Source organism: Ostrea edulis, chromosome 8 (genome assembly GCF_947568905.1).
Source record: "Ostrea edulis chromosome 8, xbOstEdul1.1, whole genome shotgun sequence".
Taxonomy (NCBI): domain Eukaryota; kingdom Metazoa; phylum Mollusca; class Bivalvia; order Ostreida; family Ostreidae; genus Ostrea; species Ostrea edulis.
In genome coordinates, this window is record NC_079171.1 from 38170903 (window position 1) to 38188221 (window position 17319).

The window sequence follows — 17319 nt, forward strand, 5'->3', positions numbered from 1 at the left end:
CGTCTTATTCACTCCAATGCATAACATGTAAGTGGAAATTAATAGTGGTACAATACCTTAGATGTGTATAATATCTTAGATGCATTTGAAAGTTCACTTTTCATAGTGTAACGTACGACTGTGACGTCAAAGTTACGTTTATGTATACGTAACAACCAATTCTGATGGCGTCGATCCACATACGAGGTTCATTTGCGGTTACGGAAATAGCCGAGTAGTTACGATTGGGGCGAGCCTCTGTGCTGTCATCGCGTTTCTTGCCTGTATATGTACCATGTGTTGATAGCTGTACAGGGAGACACTGGACATTTCTTACATGGTCACATGCTGGTTTTTCATGATTATTTGGAATTTGACGCAGTGTACACCAAAAATCTTGCACCGTTTCAAAAGTGCAAAAAAGAAAAAAAAAGAAGTCTCTCTTAGTTTATTTTTTGTTTGTTTGTTATTAAGATATCAATTTAAAAAGATACATGTATATTCTATTTACTTATGCATATATAATATCATTTATAGTGTTGGAATACCTAACGTATGTGTCATGCAGTGTTTTTTTTTTATATCATTATTATTCTATATTCTTAGACTATAATTATGAAGAATGCGCAAGACTAGCAACTGTAAGAAAAATAATTTTATTTACAAATGCTGTATAACATTAAATGAAATATCCTTAGAATAAGCAATACCTGAAATAGTGAATAAGTTGATCTAAATGTATTTGATATTTAGTCACCTTATTGATAGTTCCTACTCCAAGCGCCTGACAGTATCAATGAAAATAACAGGTCTTTCGGGTATGATATACGGTCCAAAATTGATACACAGCCAAGTATCGATCTTCACAATATACAGTCAAATATCGATCTCCACAATATACAATCAAGTATCGATCTCCACAATATTCAATGAAATATCGATCTTCACGATATACAATCAGGTATCGATCTCCACAATATACAGTCAAGTATCGATCTTAACAATATACAATCAAGTATCTATCTCTGCAATGTACAGTCAAGTATCGATCTCCACAACATACAATCTGGTATCGATCTTCCCTACATACAATCAAGTATCGATCTCCACAATATACAATCAAATATCGATCTCCAAAATATACAATCAAATATCGATGTCTACAAAATATACAATCAAATATCGATGTCTACAATTTATATAAACTTGCATTGATCTCTAAGATATTCTAGTCTTATTTTCTACAGTATAATTCCAATGTTATTTATCAAAATTGTTTTGAATGGACAAAAATAAAGCTGAACGAGATTTACAGATATTCAATAAATCCGAGAAGGCAATGTATTCATACGCGCCAGGAAACAGATGATATATTGCGGGAAACTATTCAAATATTAGACCGTCGCGGTGTTCTAGAGGTAGAGCGTTCGACCCGCATGCGGAAGGTCGGGATTCGAATCCCGGCCGCGACAGACCTAAGTCGTTTAAACAGGTAGTGCCAGTTCCATCGTCAAACGCTCGACATCAGGTGTGAATGTCACGGGTCCTCGGAGATTATCTTAAAACGGATGTCCCGTGTCACAGTAGATGTGGCACGCTAAAGAACCCCCACTGCTCAATGGCCATAAGCGCCGAGTGTAGGCCTAAATTTGAAGCCCATCACCGGTCTTGATGACGTTTTCTTATGAGTGATAAATTTTCAAGAGGGACGTTAAGCAAGAAACAATACGAACAAATATTCGAAATTGTTAATACAGTGAACCAATTGGAATTACAAGAACCAAACATTCTTTTTGAAGAATTTTTCGATGTGCAACTAAACTGGACATTTTACTCACAAACTTAACATAAAAGTACTTAACACATGCATTCAGTTTGTGAGTAAAACGTTCAGAGTTAACCACTCGATAAATGCTTTGAAAAATGTTAACTGCTATGATAAATATCGACTGTTGATCTCTGTAATGTACAACACTCGCAACAAAAAATAGTCGAACTGTTCCTTCTTCATTAAAGAAGAGAAAAAACAAATATTCACAAAACCAGCATAAGGTATATTATACCATGCGTGATTTTTCTTCGTCTTTACTCATCAACTGACATTTAACATGCTTTTTAAAAACATTACAGATGAATAACGATACAGAACAAATGTCTGCAAAAGTAAGGAGACCGGCCACCATGCCTATGACAGCGATGCCTAGTTTACCCATCACGGCAGAGGAATGACGGACATCCGGGGCACTTGTGAGTTTCCTGATCGTTGATGACAATTGTGTTTTCTTGACAAGTAATGTTTGCTTCCTTAACTCAATCGCTTCTTCTAAAGTGTAGTTGTTATGTTGACAGATACAGGTACATTTGACAGTCCCATTTGATATTTGTTTGACCTCTGCATAACCTTGTGTAGCGGTGTCTCTTTCTGTTGACGTCTGTGATACAGATTTTGTCGTCTGTGCATCAGAGAATACTGTTTCTAGAATAGCTTCAGTTTGAGTTGTCGAATATGAATTCGTGGATATGAAAAGGGGATTTTGAGAGGAATCTTGTGAACTGGAAATTGTGACTGTTGCCTCATATGTTGTAGGTTGTCTTGTGTCTGAAGTAGGATGCAAATCGTTCGAAACGGGTACAGGATTGGTAGTTGTAAATGAGTTGGTGGTTTTTGATAAATGTTGTGAACTGACGCTTTTTTCTGTTGATACTTGCCCTACATATTCTGTTGTTGATGCACGTGTTGCAGATTCTGTTGTTGATGCACGTGTTGCAGATTCTGTTGTTGATGTACGTGTTGCAGATTCTGTTGTTGATGCACGTGTTGCAGATTCAGTTGTTGATGCACGTGTTGCAGATTCTGTTATTAATGCACGTGTTGCAGATTCTGTTGTTTCTGATGAAAAGTGTGAATCTTCAGAGTGATTCAAAGTTTGAGTTGTCGCATATGAATTGGTAAAAGTCGACAGTGAATCGTGTGTTGATTCTTGGGAAGAAGCTATTAACGGATATAATGCAGTTTGTGTCGTCTTCAGATCAGGAGACTGGTCCTCCGAATTAGTTGGTGTTTGACTTGTTGTATACACATTTGTTGTTATTGATGGAAAATCTTGCGTTGATTCTTGTGAAGAACGTGTTAATATGTATGTAGAAAATGTTGTCGTTGAAAGGTCAGGAGTTAAATCCGAATTGGTAGATGTTGATGAAGAATCTTTTGTTGATTCCTGTGAGGAAGTTGTTGGTAAATATGATATAGATTGTGTTGTTTCTAGATAAGGGGACATATTCTCGGAATTGGTTGAACTTTGAGTAGTATACGAATTGGTAGATACTGGCAAAGAAGCTTCTGTTGATTCCTGTGAAGGAGTTGTTGTTAAATATGATATATATTGTGTTGTTTCTAAATCAGGAGACACATTCTCGGAGGTGGGTAAACTTTGAGTAGTATATGAATTGGTAGATACTGTTGGATAATCTTGTGTTGATTCCTGTGAAAGAGCTGTTGGTAAATATGATATAAATTGTGTTGTTTCTGAATCAGGAGACACATTCTCGGAGTTAGTTGAACTTTCAGGTGTATATGAATTGGTAGATACTGATGCAGAATCTTGTGTTGATTCCTGTGAAGAAGCTGTTGGTAAATATGATATAGATTGAGTTGTTTCCAAATTAGGAGACAAACTCTCGGAGGTAGGTGAACTTTGAGTTGTATTTGAATTGGTAGATACTGACGAAGAATCTTGTGTTGATTCCTGGGAAGAAACTGTTGTTAAATGTGATATATATTGTGTTGTTTCTAAATCAGGAGACATATTCTCGGAGTTAGTTGAACTTTGAGTTGTATATGAATTGGTAGATACTGTTGGATAATTTTGTGTTGATGTCTGTGAAAGAGCTGTTGCTAAATATGATAGAGATTGTGTTGTTTTTGAATCAGGAGACAAACTCTCGGAGTTAGTTGAAGCTTGAGTTGTATATGAATTGGTAAAAGTTGATGCAAAATCTTGTGTTGATTCCTGTGAAGAAACTGTCGTAAAATATGGTATAGATTGTGTTGTTTCTGAATCAGGAGACAAACTCTCGGAGTTAGGTGAACTTTGAGGTGTATATGAATTGGTATATACGGACACAGGATCTTGTGTTGATTTCTGTGAAGGAGCTGTTGTTAAATATGATATAAATTGTGTTGTTTTTAAATCAGGAGACAAGTTCTCGGAGGTAGGTGAACTTTGAGTTGTATATGAATTGGTAGATACTGACGAAGAATCTTGTGTTGATTCCTGGGAAGAAACTGTTGTTAAATATGATAGAGATTGTGTTGTTTCTGAATCAGGAGACAAACTCTCGGAGTTAGTTGAAGTTTGAGTTGTATATGAATTGGTAAAAGTTGATGCAAAATCTTGTGTTGATTCCTGTGAAGAAACTGTCGTAAAATATGGTATAGATTGTGTTGTTTCTGAATCAGGAGACAAACTCTCGGAGTTAGGTGAACTTTGAGGTGTATATGAATTGGTAGATACTGATGCAGAATCTTGTGTTGATTCCTGTGAAGAAGCTGTTGGTAAATATGATATAGATTGAGTTGTTTCTAAATCAGGAGACAAACTCTCGGAGGTAGGTGAACTTTGAGTTGTATATGAATTGGTATATACGGACGTAGAATCTTGTGTTGATTTCTGTGAAGGAGCTGTTGTTAAATGTGATATAAATTGTGTTGTTTCTAAATCAGGAGACAAGTTCTCGGAGGTAGGTGAACTTTGAGTTGTATATGAATTGGTAGATACAGACGAAGAATCTTGTGTTGATTCCTGGGAAGAAACTGTTGTTAAATGTGATATATATTGTGTTGTTTCTAAATCAGGAGACATATTCTCGGAGTTAGTTGAACGTTGAGTTATATATGAATCGGTAGATACTGATGCAGAATCTTGTGTTGATTTCTGTGAACGGGCTGTTGATGAATGTGATATATATTGTGTTGTTTCTAAATCAGGAGACAAACTCTCGGAGTTAGGTGAACTTTGAGTTGTATATGAATTGGTAGATACTGACGCAGAATCTTGTGTTGATGTCTGTGAAGGAGCTGTTGATGAATGTGATATATATTGTGTTGTTTCTAAACCAGGAGACAAATTCTCGGAGTTAGTTGAACTTTGAGGTGTATATGAATTGGTAAATACTGATGAAGAATCTTGTGTTGATTCCTGTGAGGACGTTGTTGGTAAATATGATATAAATGGCGTTGAATCTACATCAGGAGATATTATGTCTGACACAGTTGAACTTTGGGTTGTATATGAATTCGTAGATTGTGGTGGATATTCTTGTGTTGATTCCTGTGAAAAAGTTAATGGTGTATATGATATAGATTCTGTTGTTTCTAAATCAGTAGACATGTCCTCTGAATTAGTTGAACTTTGAGTTGTATATGAGTTGGTAATTGTCGAAGGATAACCTTGGGTCGATTCTTGTGAGGAAAGTTGTGGTTCTAGATCAGAGGACGATTTTGCCAATGTTGCTGAAGTTTTGGCTTTAAATGAATTGCTGGATGTCGGAGGAAAATCTTGTAAAGAAGGTGTTGTTTCTGAAGAGAGTGAAGGGGGTCCCTCTGAAGTCGTTGAAGTTTGAGTTCTTGTATTTGAATTCATAGAGGTAAATGGATATTCATCAGTTGATTCTTTTGAATATGCCGTTGATATGGATGTTGCTGAAATAATAAAATGTATATGCACTGTATTACAATCAATTTTAACATTTTGGATAAGTACGGAGAGGAAAAAACTATCAGCAAACAATCTAAAAGAAAAAAGAAAAAGAATGTAAATACGAGTCTACATACTTATCTCACAGGGGCGTTTAAATGCAAAGCTACACGAAGGGCAGCTGGCATTCGGAGTGGTATGTTGACTAAGGAGACAAGCATTGCTTCCGTTCTTATTATATTGGTAACTATTGCAATTGTCATTATTGGAGCAATGCATTTCACACTCTGTCCATGTGGAGGCATGTAGAACAGAATAGGTTGATGATATTCCCATTCCAATTGTATAATAGTCATAGCAGACCTCTGGGGCCGTGGTGTTCAGCAAATATGATGAATTTTCTAAAACAAAATATTAAGGAAAATTTTCATCACATGTAGGAGGATTGAGTAAGAATTGAGGATGTGGATGTTTTATAGTTGCTTAGATTTCGAATCTGGGATCGTGTAGTAAACAACAGGCAATCACCATCTTCAAAACTTGGTATTTCAAAGCACAATATAATTCATTCAAGATGCTTGTCATGTGAATTAAATTTCTTGTAATATTGGTAGAGTCATGGAGATTTTATGGTGGAAACTTAACATAAACTTAATAAAAACAAATTGTCACAGTGTTTCTATGTTCGTCAGTGGATTGTTATGAAAATTGTGTACATCAGCATGGCATAGAAGAAATAAAAAGGGATTTGCGTCGCGTTGGGTCAGAGCAAGTAAACCTGGCGGGAAATATATAGCTTGCAAATAAACATGCAACAAGATTCAGTACGCACCATGAACACATTGTTTGACAGAGAACATGCATGAGTCACACCAGGACACCTCCATACTAGTATTCAAGTAGCTCATCCGACATCGTTTAGTATCAGTTTTGAAGTAGTAGCTAAAACAATGAATATCTTCCGAGCACATCATCTCACACTTCAGCAGGGATCTTGCGATTCTTCCCATAAATTCGGTTGCGCTTAATCTGCACGCTCTACCCGTCTTGTTGTATCTGTAATCTCTACAGCTGACGTCATTAAGACACGCACTTCTGCAGTGCATGAAGGAATTCGATGAATGTTGCGTTTCATCTCTTTGCACTCTATGATAAGGTCCAAATTGAAAATATGATGCACCGTGGCAAGTGGTTGGATGTATTTCTAAAGTGTGACAATACAAGATAACTATAGCATAAAACTATGAAATCAGAGTATATGCATGAAAGGTAAAGATGACGAACAGTGATCAATGTCATGACTCCTATAAGCATTGTAAAATAAATAGTTGGACAAACACGGACCCCTGGAGACACCAGAGGTGGGATAAGGTGCCTAGGAGGAGTAAGCATCCCTGTCAACCGGTCACACCCGCCGTGAGCCCTATATCCTGATCAGGTAAACGGAGTTATCCGTAGTCAAAATCAGTGTGCCAATATTATTAATGAAACTCTACTATTTCAATCCGTGTCATGCAATTTCAAAGTTTGCGAAGTCTTGTATTCAAGCTTAGATCTATACAAGTCAATACACTGATGATCCTAACAGTGTATACCACTACATGACATCTGCGTGATGAATGTCTAGTGCAAAAGACCGTTTACTTCTACCATTGACTGTATGTACTGAAGCCCCGGTTTTGACATTATCCTTAGCAACTGCTCCTTCAGTAAACACTTAATATTAAAGGTGAACGTCGCTGGATTTTTCCACGATACATTAACAACCAAATACCCCGCGTTCCAGTAATCATTGGAATAACAAAATCTCCTAATTTAGAAGTGGCTCTTACTTCATAGGTCTAACTTTGTGACAGCTAGATTAGTGGACAATGGACGGAACAATCAGTGCATCTAATATCAAGGCATCACACTGATATCCATATCGAAGTCAGATTTACAACATCGAAGATGATTTTAACCATATTGCCCTCAAAATAGTTCATGTAATCAATATGTGTATTAATAAGCTTTGTACATAGGATAGTGACAAAATATCCTCGTTACACTGTTATGGCGCGGATAATAATATTAATAAAAAGCGAAGATAACGAACAGTGATCAATCTCATAACACCTACAAGCAATACAAAATAGATAGTTGGTCAAACACGGACCCCTGGACACACACGAGGTGGAATCAGGTGCCTAGGAGGAGTAAGCATCCCCTGTCGGCCGGTCACACCCGCTGTGAGCCCTATATCCTGACCAGGTAAACGGAGTTATCCGTAGTTAAAATCTGTGTGACAAGAACGGCCTGACAACCGGTATGAAACACGTCAGACAGCATTTGACCAAATGATAGGTTGTATTGACGAACTAGATCGTTATAACGACCATAGAATTTGCGAAATGCTGATTTCAATCGAGACTGTTGAAATCCCTGTACCATCAACTTGTTTGTCAGTAGCTTGCCTCGATTTAAAAACTGACTATACGCAGAACAAGCTCTTGCATATCGAATCAGTTGAGAAATATAAACACCATATACAGGTGATAATGGAATATTGCTACATGTACATAAATATGGGAAATTGACGATGGAGAAGCTATAAAGTTGAGTTGTAACAATGGTAGTGAAAGAAAATATGTTCATTATCACGATACACGATTTGGTTATGTTGTGCTACATTTGTGCATACTGCAAGCATTTAATTCCTTTCCTTTACAAAGTTATATAGCAGATATATCTTTCAATCAAACTTGAATGCTCGAACACCTGCTGATTGCTATGTAGCTCCAAGCGTTGTTTGCAGGGTATACTAAATTGCCCATGAATATGTTGTTTCTATTGATATTCATACCTCTTTAAAATGTTTGTTTTATGATTGGATATTGAGATAAATATACTAATGAAATTTTTATTGCAGTATAAAACATATAAAATGAAGGTGGTTGTAGCGTATCAATGACTGTGACATGGTTAAAGTCTATTATGATATCTGACGATTGTAGCTGCTTTGTCGCTACATGGAGTTTCGTTATAACTGTGTTTTAATATATTACTATTGTGCGTATTGAAAGCCGAAGATAAGGAAAAGTGATTAATCTTCTCTCACAAGCAATACGACACAAAAAGTTTGCAAACACGGACCCCTGTATATACCAGAGGTGGGATTAGGTGATTATGAGGAGTAAGAATCACACGCCGTGAGTCTTATATCTTGATCAGGTAAACGGAGTTATCCGTCGCCAAAATCAGTGTGTCAGAATGGCCTAATAATCGGTATGAAACAATCCAGACAGTATGATACGAAATCCTACCTGATCCGCACTTCTTTGCAAAGAAGTTGATGGATTGGCTTCCGTATCGGGAAACATCCAGGTTACCAAGGGCACATGCATGTGTGCTAGTTTTGTAGGAATAACCTTTGCAAGTCTCATCGTTTCGGCATTGTTCTTCACATGTAGACTGCGAGAGAGTTTGCCATACCATGTCCTTTGTATTTAGACTGCATGTGCCGTTTCCGTTTTCAAAAACAAAAACTCGACAATTTGAATTGTTTTCGCACAATGTTTGACAGTCAGATGAAGAATTCGTCACAGAAATAGTTCGATCATTAAAACCATTTGTGCCCGAACCATGATCAATGAATGATGTCACCAAACAGTCAGGAGGCTCATGACTTGCTGTTGTCGGTACTAGATAAAGATAAAGGCTACACGTTTCATACATTTCTAAGGTACAAAATTTTCTGATTTCATAGATATAAGGAAACAATGAACGGCGAGAGTTCCACAACGAATACAAAATCAAGACAATGGGAAACACGTACCCCGGGAACAACACGATGTCAAGACAATGGGAAACACGGACCCCCGGAAACAACATGATGTCAAAATTTTGCTACATTTTCAACAGTGAAATATTGTAACTATGTCTTATTACAGAACGGTAATATTAAAAAGGTGAATATATTAGTAAAGAACAGTGGCAAATCCCATAAATCCTACAAAGAATACACATTCTTGAGTATAGGACTTGCCTATAATATGATATTTCCCTAAAATAGCTCTTACAAGTTTATTGTTATTTCGGATTTCAAACATTTGTGTTGAACATCATTGAAGAGATATTATTTGTCGCAATGCGCATCTGGTGCATCAAAATTGGTACCGTATAAGTTTTACATTGTGACCCCTGTGTCGAAGCCTCTGCTGGTGGACTGTTAGTCCCTGAGGGTCTCTACAGCCCAGTAACTAAGTACTTCGTTACTAGCTTGAAAATACGGGTGTATATTCAATTCCTGTGATAAAATTTAGAAATTCATTTCAAAATTAAATATTATCTCCCTCATGCATAGTTCTTATCCTTAGACAAATTTGACTCCACTTTTTGGCACCATGTTTACCCCTAAAATAGCACTTAAAAGTGTATTGTTATTTCGGATTTCACAAAATGTGGTTGAGCATCACTGAAGAGACATTATGTGTCAAAATGCGCATCTGGTGCATCAAAATTGGTACCGTAAAAGTTTTACATCATATCGTTCTTATTTGTGGTTGTGTCACATACTTCGGAATAATATTAGTTCAGATATCTCTCTTAAACATTCCGTGATCTTACATGTGATTGTGTCACAGACTTTGGAAAAGAAAGAGCAATCAGAACAGGAAGTGGACTGATTCTGTGTCGTCTCGTGCAATCTACAATAGTTGGTACTACTCTCGTGGGTGTAACCGTTACATCTGGAATCACTGAAGCAGTTTGTCCGACACTCGGTCGCTGTCATGGTAGGTTGATCGTAAGGATTCACTCCGCTTTGATTTGTCCCATGGGAATTAAAGATACAGGAATCAGAGAGTTGTGATGTTTGGGATTCTATTGCTAAAATTAGAATACTTTTGTCACATGATTGATGAATTGTGGAAACACTTATAATAGTTAAGATGGTTCCAAATTCATAATTTTTTTCTGATTTCAATAGTTTTTCTAGGAAAGTAATTTTACGATACGATATATCATGTTACAAGAGTATAGCTTGCATTGGAGATCCTTTATTGATATTCTAACTCTGAACGATATGATGAAAGTATCTCTCTTACATGTAGTTGTGTCACAGACTTTGTCGAAAAAGGAACATGCGGAACAGGAAGTGGACTGATACTGTGTCGTCTCGTGCAATCTACACCTGTCCACACTACTTTTGTGGGTGTAACCGTTACATCTGGTATCACTGAAGCAGTTTGTCCGACACTCGGTCGCTGTCACGGTTACCTGGCTGTAATAGGACACTCCATGTAGACTAGTCCCACGGAAAACAAAGGTACAAGTATCAAATACTTGTGTAGTAGGATTTTCTATGGCTACAATAAACAATTAGTGACAGTTGATATGGTATTCGATAAGCAATTGCAAGAATGCATACAACTTGGAAATCAATTTGACCTATCAGTCTGTGTACAATTATACATGGGAGTTTGGATTTGCTGATTTGCATTCCATTCCAGGCGTTTCCACTCATCTGGAAATGTTAACAGCTCTACGTTAAGCGCGGTACAATTTGACCTAGGGATGACCTTTAGAGCCGTAGCATTGACGTCTGTAATAATACCAACGCCAACCGTATTATGTGTCTCATGTCTATTACTTTTAATGTAGGACGCTTAGCGAGAAAGTTTCACCTTTCAGTCAGTCGGTAAGCCAAATTATATTTGGTCAATATCTGGAAAAAAATATCTGCTTGTAAATTATCACATTTAATTTTCTGGCAGGCTTGTGTCCCACACAGCGTGGATAACATTGAAGTTAAGGTCATACCAATGAAGGTCGGAAATCAGTTTAACTGGAAACGACATTACTAACCAAATTTTGAAAGTTCAACTTAGTAAAAATGGTAACTCTTATAGAGCACTGATTATGACATCAGAATGTAAACAATAAAGTTACTCTCTTCCAGACGTAATAAAACATGTTATCACGCTAAGTGAAATAGTATCCCCTAAGGGGTATATGCTTTTATGGTCACAATATCAAACTTCAGATGTTGAGCTAAAGCATGCTTGATATGTTGAGAATACTTTGTTTGATGACATCAAAATGGAGTAAATACCTCCTATGAAAGGTGAAGATAACGAACAGTGATCAATCTCATAACTCCTACAACCAATACAAAATAGATAGTTGGGCAAACACGGACCCCTGGACACACCAGAGGTGGGATCAGGTGCCTAGGAGGAGTAAGCATCCCCTGTTGACCGGTCACACCCGCCATGAGCCCTATATCCTGATTAGGTAAACGGAGATATCCGCAGTCAAAATCAGTGTGCCAAGAACGGCTTAACAATCGGTATGAAACACGTCAGACAACATTTGACCCAATGCGAGGTTGTATTGACGAACTAGATCGTTATAACGACCATAGAATTTGCGAAATGCTGACTTCAACCGAGACTGTTGAAATCCCTGTACCATCAACTTGTTTGTCAGTAGCTTACCTCGATTTAAAAACTGACTATACCCAGAACAAGCTCTTGCATATCGAATCAGTTGAGATATATAAACACCATATGCAGGTGATAATGGAATATTGCTACATCAATGTGGGAAGTTGACGATGGAGAACCTATGTGATATGGCCTTAAAAATGGGGTTCTATGTTACGGCAGCGGTGACACATTAACAATTTCTCACTTATTCGACCCAAAGCGGTAATAGTGGATCTGATACTGTGGTATGTCACCTTTATGTTATGACGTCATAACCATAATTAAAAAAATTCTCGAAAGAAAGTAAAAAACAAAAATGTTGAGTATAATGTGTTTTTGTTTGATGTCCGTCGAGCATTTTTCACTTATATTGAGACGTCACCAGTTTGGTAGTGCCATTTCACATATTTAGACCTATATTTAGCTCGCAAGACCGCACCAGTGATGGTCGTTGACGTTTCAACGGCCGCCGCGACATGGGGCCTCAGTTTAAGGTCATATTCAAAACTCATCAATGTAAGTTAAATCATATTATCTTTAACAATGGCCGATTAATTGAAATCAAGGCAACTAAAGATTGAACTAAAATGAATACGGCTTTATATGACAAATGCGTGAGGGAATTTGAAAGAAGACAATATTGTGATGACTTCCAAACTCAGCGTGGAAACTTAAGGCTAAAAGGATGAGGACTCGTAAGCTATAAATTAAGGCGAGATAAGCATTTTGAATTTGATTTGAAATGCAGGGTTCACGATGAGTGCAACTGTTCAACAGCTGACGATTACCTTTAGAAGGCACCAGATCCCATATCTGGTGTGTTTTCAAGGGTATTTATTTTGACTGTTAGCAATATTGTCTCTTTCAAAGAGTTCGTGATATTTATTATAAACTATGATGCTTATATTTCTATTTGAAGATGTCGGATTCACGGCGGGCTTGACCGGTCGAGAGGGAATGCTTACTCCTCCTTTACACCTTGTACCACCTCTGATGTGTTCAGGGTTTCGTGTTTACCCAACTCCATTATATTCGTTGTAACAGTATTCAGATGGATCACTGTCAATGGCAAATAAAACTCCAAATTACTCGCCCTTGATTACAGGTGGCACACGATCCGTTAACGTCCAAGGCGTTTCTAACCTCAGATTTAAGAGAGCGTCGGAAGGACACGTTTAGATAAGAAAGTTGTTGAATATTTAGTAACGACGACGGATTATGGTTCGTAGGACCTCACTGCGCTTAGAGACGAACTTAGAAAACGCATTGCAAGACTCTCTGGACGGAAAGGAAAGCACGTTGAGAGTTTCAGCTGCAACCGAATTTTCTCTGTCACATCGATTAAATAAAGACATTCATTACACATTTAACGTTTTTCATTATAAACTACTTCGTGATTAAGTTTACATGCTTAAACAGTAGAATTAACAGTAGTAGTAGGTTGAATATAAAATATACAATACATCATAATTCTTTATAAGTTGTTGAATTGCATATGTTTAAAACAATAAGATGCGGACCCCCCCCTCTCTTTCTTTCTCTCTCTCACGATCGAGGATTAAGAATATCAATTATTAAATATATCCATATATCTCTGAATTTCTATTATTAAGCTGTTAAAATGTGTACTAATAATGAATGTATATGTATAACTTCTCTTTATGAAATAAAATTCACGATAGAGAAGACACATGTATATGTATACAGAGTACATATCATATACCTTAACTTCACAGTTAACAGTTTATTTACGTGTTTTAACTTATATCACTTACGTGATGACGTCACGGTAAGTAAACAGTCCTTGCGATTAACTTTTTTATTAGTCCATAGGGCAAGCGAGAGCATAAAAATTGGCAGGTCAAATAAATTTTACTACCCCATATGCTAGGTGTACAATAAGGATTCAAAATTTCGAGTTTCTACATTTTAATTGAATATTACAATTTGGATTGCAAGTTTATGACGGAAGTTCAAGCTTTCTTTCAACTTCTAAATTCACTTCTCCACCCATATACTATGATTGATATACTATGAGTTGGTTGTACTCTGCGTGAAAAGCACGACTGTATCCTGCGTATAGGAATGGTTGTATCCAAATGACGTTTGTCCATGGTGTTGCAGGAAACTGATGTAGGCCTACATAATTTGACCCGTGTTTACTTTCACGTATAAGGATTTATCACGTGTATACATGTATGTACCATGACAGTTCATGATCTGAATGATTTAATACTAAAAAACATCACTTAACAAATGTAGTACACTTTTCAATTTGAAGGTCAATTTGAATGTTCATACTTCAGATTGAAATCAAAGTTACAAGTGCATATTGAAAAACGAAAAACGTAATGCAATGATTTTTAAAAATAAAAACCACAATGAAAAATAGGTCTACCGGGGTATGTGTGGCTTTTATTATGAACACAACATTGTATATATGACAGTGAAATTTGTATTTACTTCACTTGGATAAATTTATAGCTTTATTAATTTGCATTTAATTTTGAAAAAAAGGAGATATGATTCAAATTTTATTTCTAAAAAATTCAGAAACATCTTAATCTCTTGAGATGCATTTTTATTCTGGTTTGCGCCAACAGTTAAAATAAGCTAGGACTGGTATTCGTTTCTTTGACGTATTGGACTGTACTTCCGTGGGTCAGTCGATAAACATGACATAACAACATAACTATGGTAATGGAAACTTTGATAAGTTATGAAAGTTTGACAATTTCATCCCATATTTTGATTAATTTCATACGTATTGACTATATTGAAGAATCCAGACTCGTTTTCCCTGAAATTCAAACAATATTTTACAACACGTTTTGAATTATAACAAAATTAACAATGAAAGTAAAGTGATGAAATTAATTTACAATCCAGTCATCAAAAACGAAAACAAGACCTAGGAATATTCACTGCCTTACAGTTACAGTCTGATTATAGCCACCCCTCCATTACAGTCGCGTCATCGTACCGAGTGACGACGGAAGGGGGGTGGTGGTGCTGTTAGCAATCGCGTTCATTCATATTTTGACGACCTTGGTTAACTCTAAAATTAATTTTTAAATGACATCTGTAATATATTTTTGTACCATACTTCGTTTATATATTGATGACTCAAATTTCCCCTGTTCGATTATAGATCTAATCTAGAAGGGGGGGGTGAGAGTCATATAATTATAAGATCATTCATGACTGTATCACTAAGGATTGATAAAATTTCAGCATAAAACATTCATGTAGAATATTACGATCTACAGAGGAAATGTTTACCCCCCCCCCCCCGTAAATACTTTCTGCAACAAAGTCGTCATCTGATATCTGTGAAGTCGGACTGAACTGAAGACTGAAGTTTATAGCGCACGGCACTGAGTGGAACTTAAAACGATCGTTGTCGCTGTCACATATGATGACAATGAACCAATTGAATTTTTTAAAAGCTTCATATCTCGGGAATTCTATCCCCGCTCCCTATTTGCACAACAAAAACCTTACAATCTTTCATAAATCTTATGTACACCGGAAGTCAACAAGGACGTAAACGAGTCTTGCGCCACCTATGTTTGAAATAGGGGAAACAACTGACAAATATTCACAATTATCTTCACAAATTCTTTTCAATTATTCAACACAGTAGAAAATGTTATGTGTATGTTCAATTGATAGAAAGAGTATCTAGGTTCCTTTCAAATTAGTTAATATAAGTTAAAGGGTCTTCAACAATCTCTTTGAAAGTCATAATTTGACAGATTCAAAATTTTGATGTGTCTGGTCTGAATAGCTTTCTTATAATATTCGTTTTAGTCAACCAGCATTCAACAACTTCAAAATTTGAATTCATCTCGTTTGAATATTTTGCTTACTTGTGGTTGTTTCACAGACTTTGGAATAAAACGAGCAATCAGAACAGGAGATGGACTGATACTGTGTCGTCTCGTGCAATCTACACCTGTCGGTACTACTTTTGTGGGTGTAACCGTTACATCTGGTATCACTGAAGCAGTTTGTCCGACACTCGGTCGCCGTTATGGTGGTCAGACTGTAATAAGACACTCCGTGTAGACTAGTCCCATGGAAAACAAAGGAACAGGAACCGATGGTTTGTGTTGTTGGTATGTGTATGGCTGAAATAAGAAATTTATTTCTTAGAAAATTGTGGATTCGTATAAACAACTGTAGACAGAATGGAGTTGGTAGCAAATTGACAAGAGTGATAGCAATGTGTATATGTGTCATAGTTGCTATTATGTTCCATTGTTATTGCCTTACAGTCAAGGTGTTTTAAAGTGATCCTTTTCAAAGGTGGTTGATTAAGATTTTGTTACAATTCATTTTCCTTGTTTTCAACTTTTCAGGCATGATGTCTTCCTTGGACAATTGGGTCGATATTGTATTTCAGTAAATGTAATATAAAAGGTTAAGATCATTGAAAGGGGAAGCAAAAGTTCATATGCGTGGTATTCATATTTCTAATATAAGTATTTGATAAAATTCATGCCACTTAATTGTACAAATAAGTGTACACATGCATAAATGCAATGCATACATATGAGTGAGAGATAGAGAGAGGTGAAGAAAGAATAAAATGGATGGATAAAATAAAAAAAAAACTCCTGGAGTTGAAAAGAGTGGTGGTGACAAGGTAAGAGGAATCATTGACACAATAGGGACACGTATGTCATATTAACCGTTCACATACCCCCTGAGCACTATATCCTGATCAGTTAAAGAGAGAAATCTGTAATCCTAACCAGAGAACATAGAATAGCCCAACAATTGATATAAAACATGTCATATAATATTTGTCCTAATGTCATGTTGTTTTACAAATAAAACCAGTGAACAGTGTCACGGGAATAAAAGTTTACAAATGTTGACTGTAAATGAAATGGTTGATATCCCTGGCGCATCATGTTCATTGTCATTAGCCTGTATAGATTTATAAATCTGTGTTTGCCCAACTAGCTATTTTGTGTTGCTTGTGGAAGTTATGAGATTGATCACCGTTCGTTATCTTCACCTTTCATATACAAATTATCATCTACAGACCTTATTCCCAAGCACATGAGAAAAAAAAAACCCATAAATACCATACGTAATCCAATTCATAAATTCTATAAAGAATGCAAATTTAGAACAAGAGAAACATTTTGTGGGCCATGAAAAGA

General features: G+C 36.5%; 1 protein-coding gene across 1 annotated transcript in view; it reads right to left on the reverse strand.

Annotated features, from left to right (window-relative positions):
* Positions 1–616: 616 nt before the first annotated feature.
* The window catches only part of LOC125663191 (serine-rich adhesin for platelets-like), a 41704-nt gene continuing 25001 nt past the window's right edge, over positions 617–17319 (reverse strand). Inside the window, exons 7-13 of the mRNA XM_056146034.1 lie at positions 16015–16275; positions 10760–11020; positions 10281–10541; positions 8978–9355; positions 6508–6879; positions 5813–6076; positions 617–5680 (exon numbers count right to left, since the gene is read on the reverse strand). Coding sequence (XP_056002009.1) covers positions 2037–5680; positions 5813–6076; positions 6508–6879; positions 8978–9355; positions 10281–10541; positions 10760–11020; positions 16015–16275 — 5441 coding nt within the window. The 3' untranslated portion in view covers positions 617–2036. The remainder of the gene's footprint in view (positions 5681–5812; positions 6077–6507; positions 6880–8977; positions 9356–10280; positions 10542–10759; positions 11021–16014; positions 16276–17319) is intronic.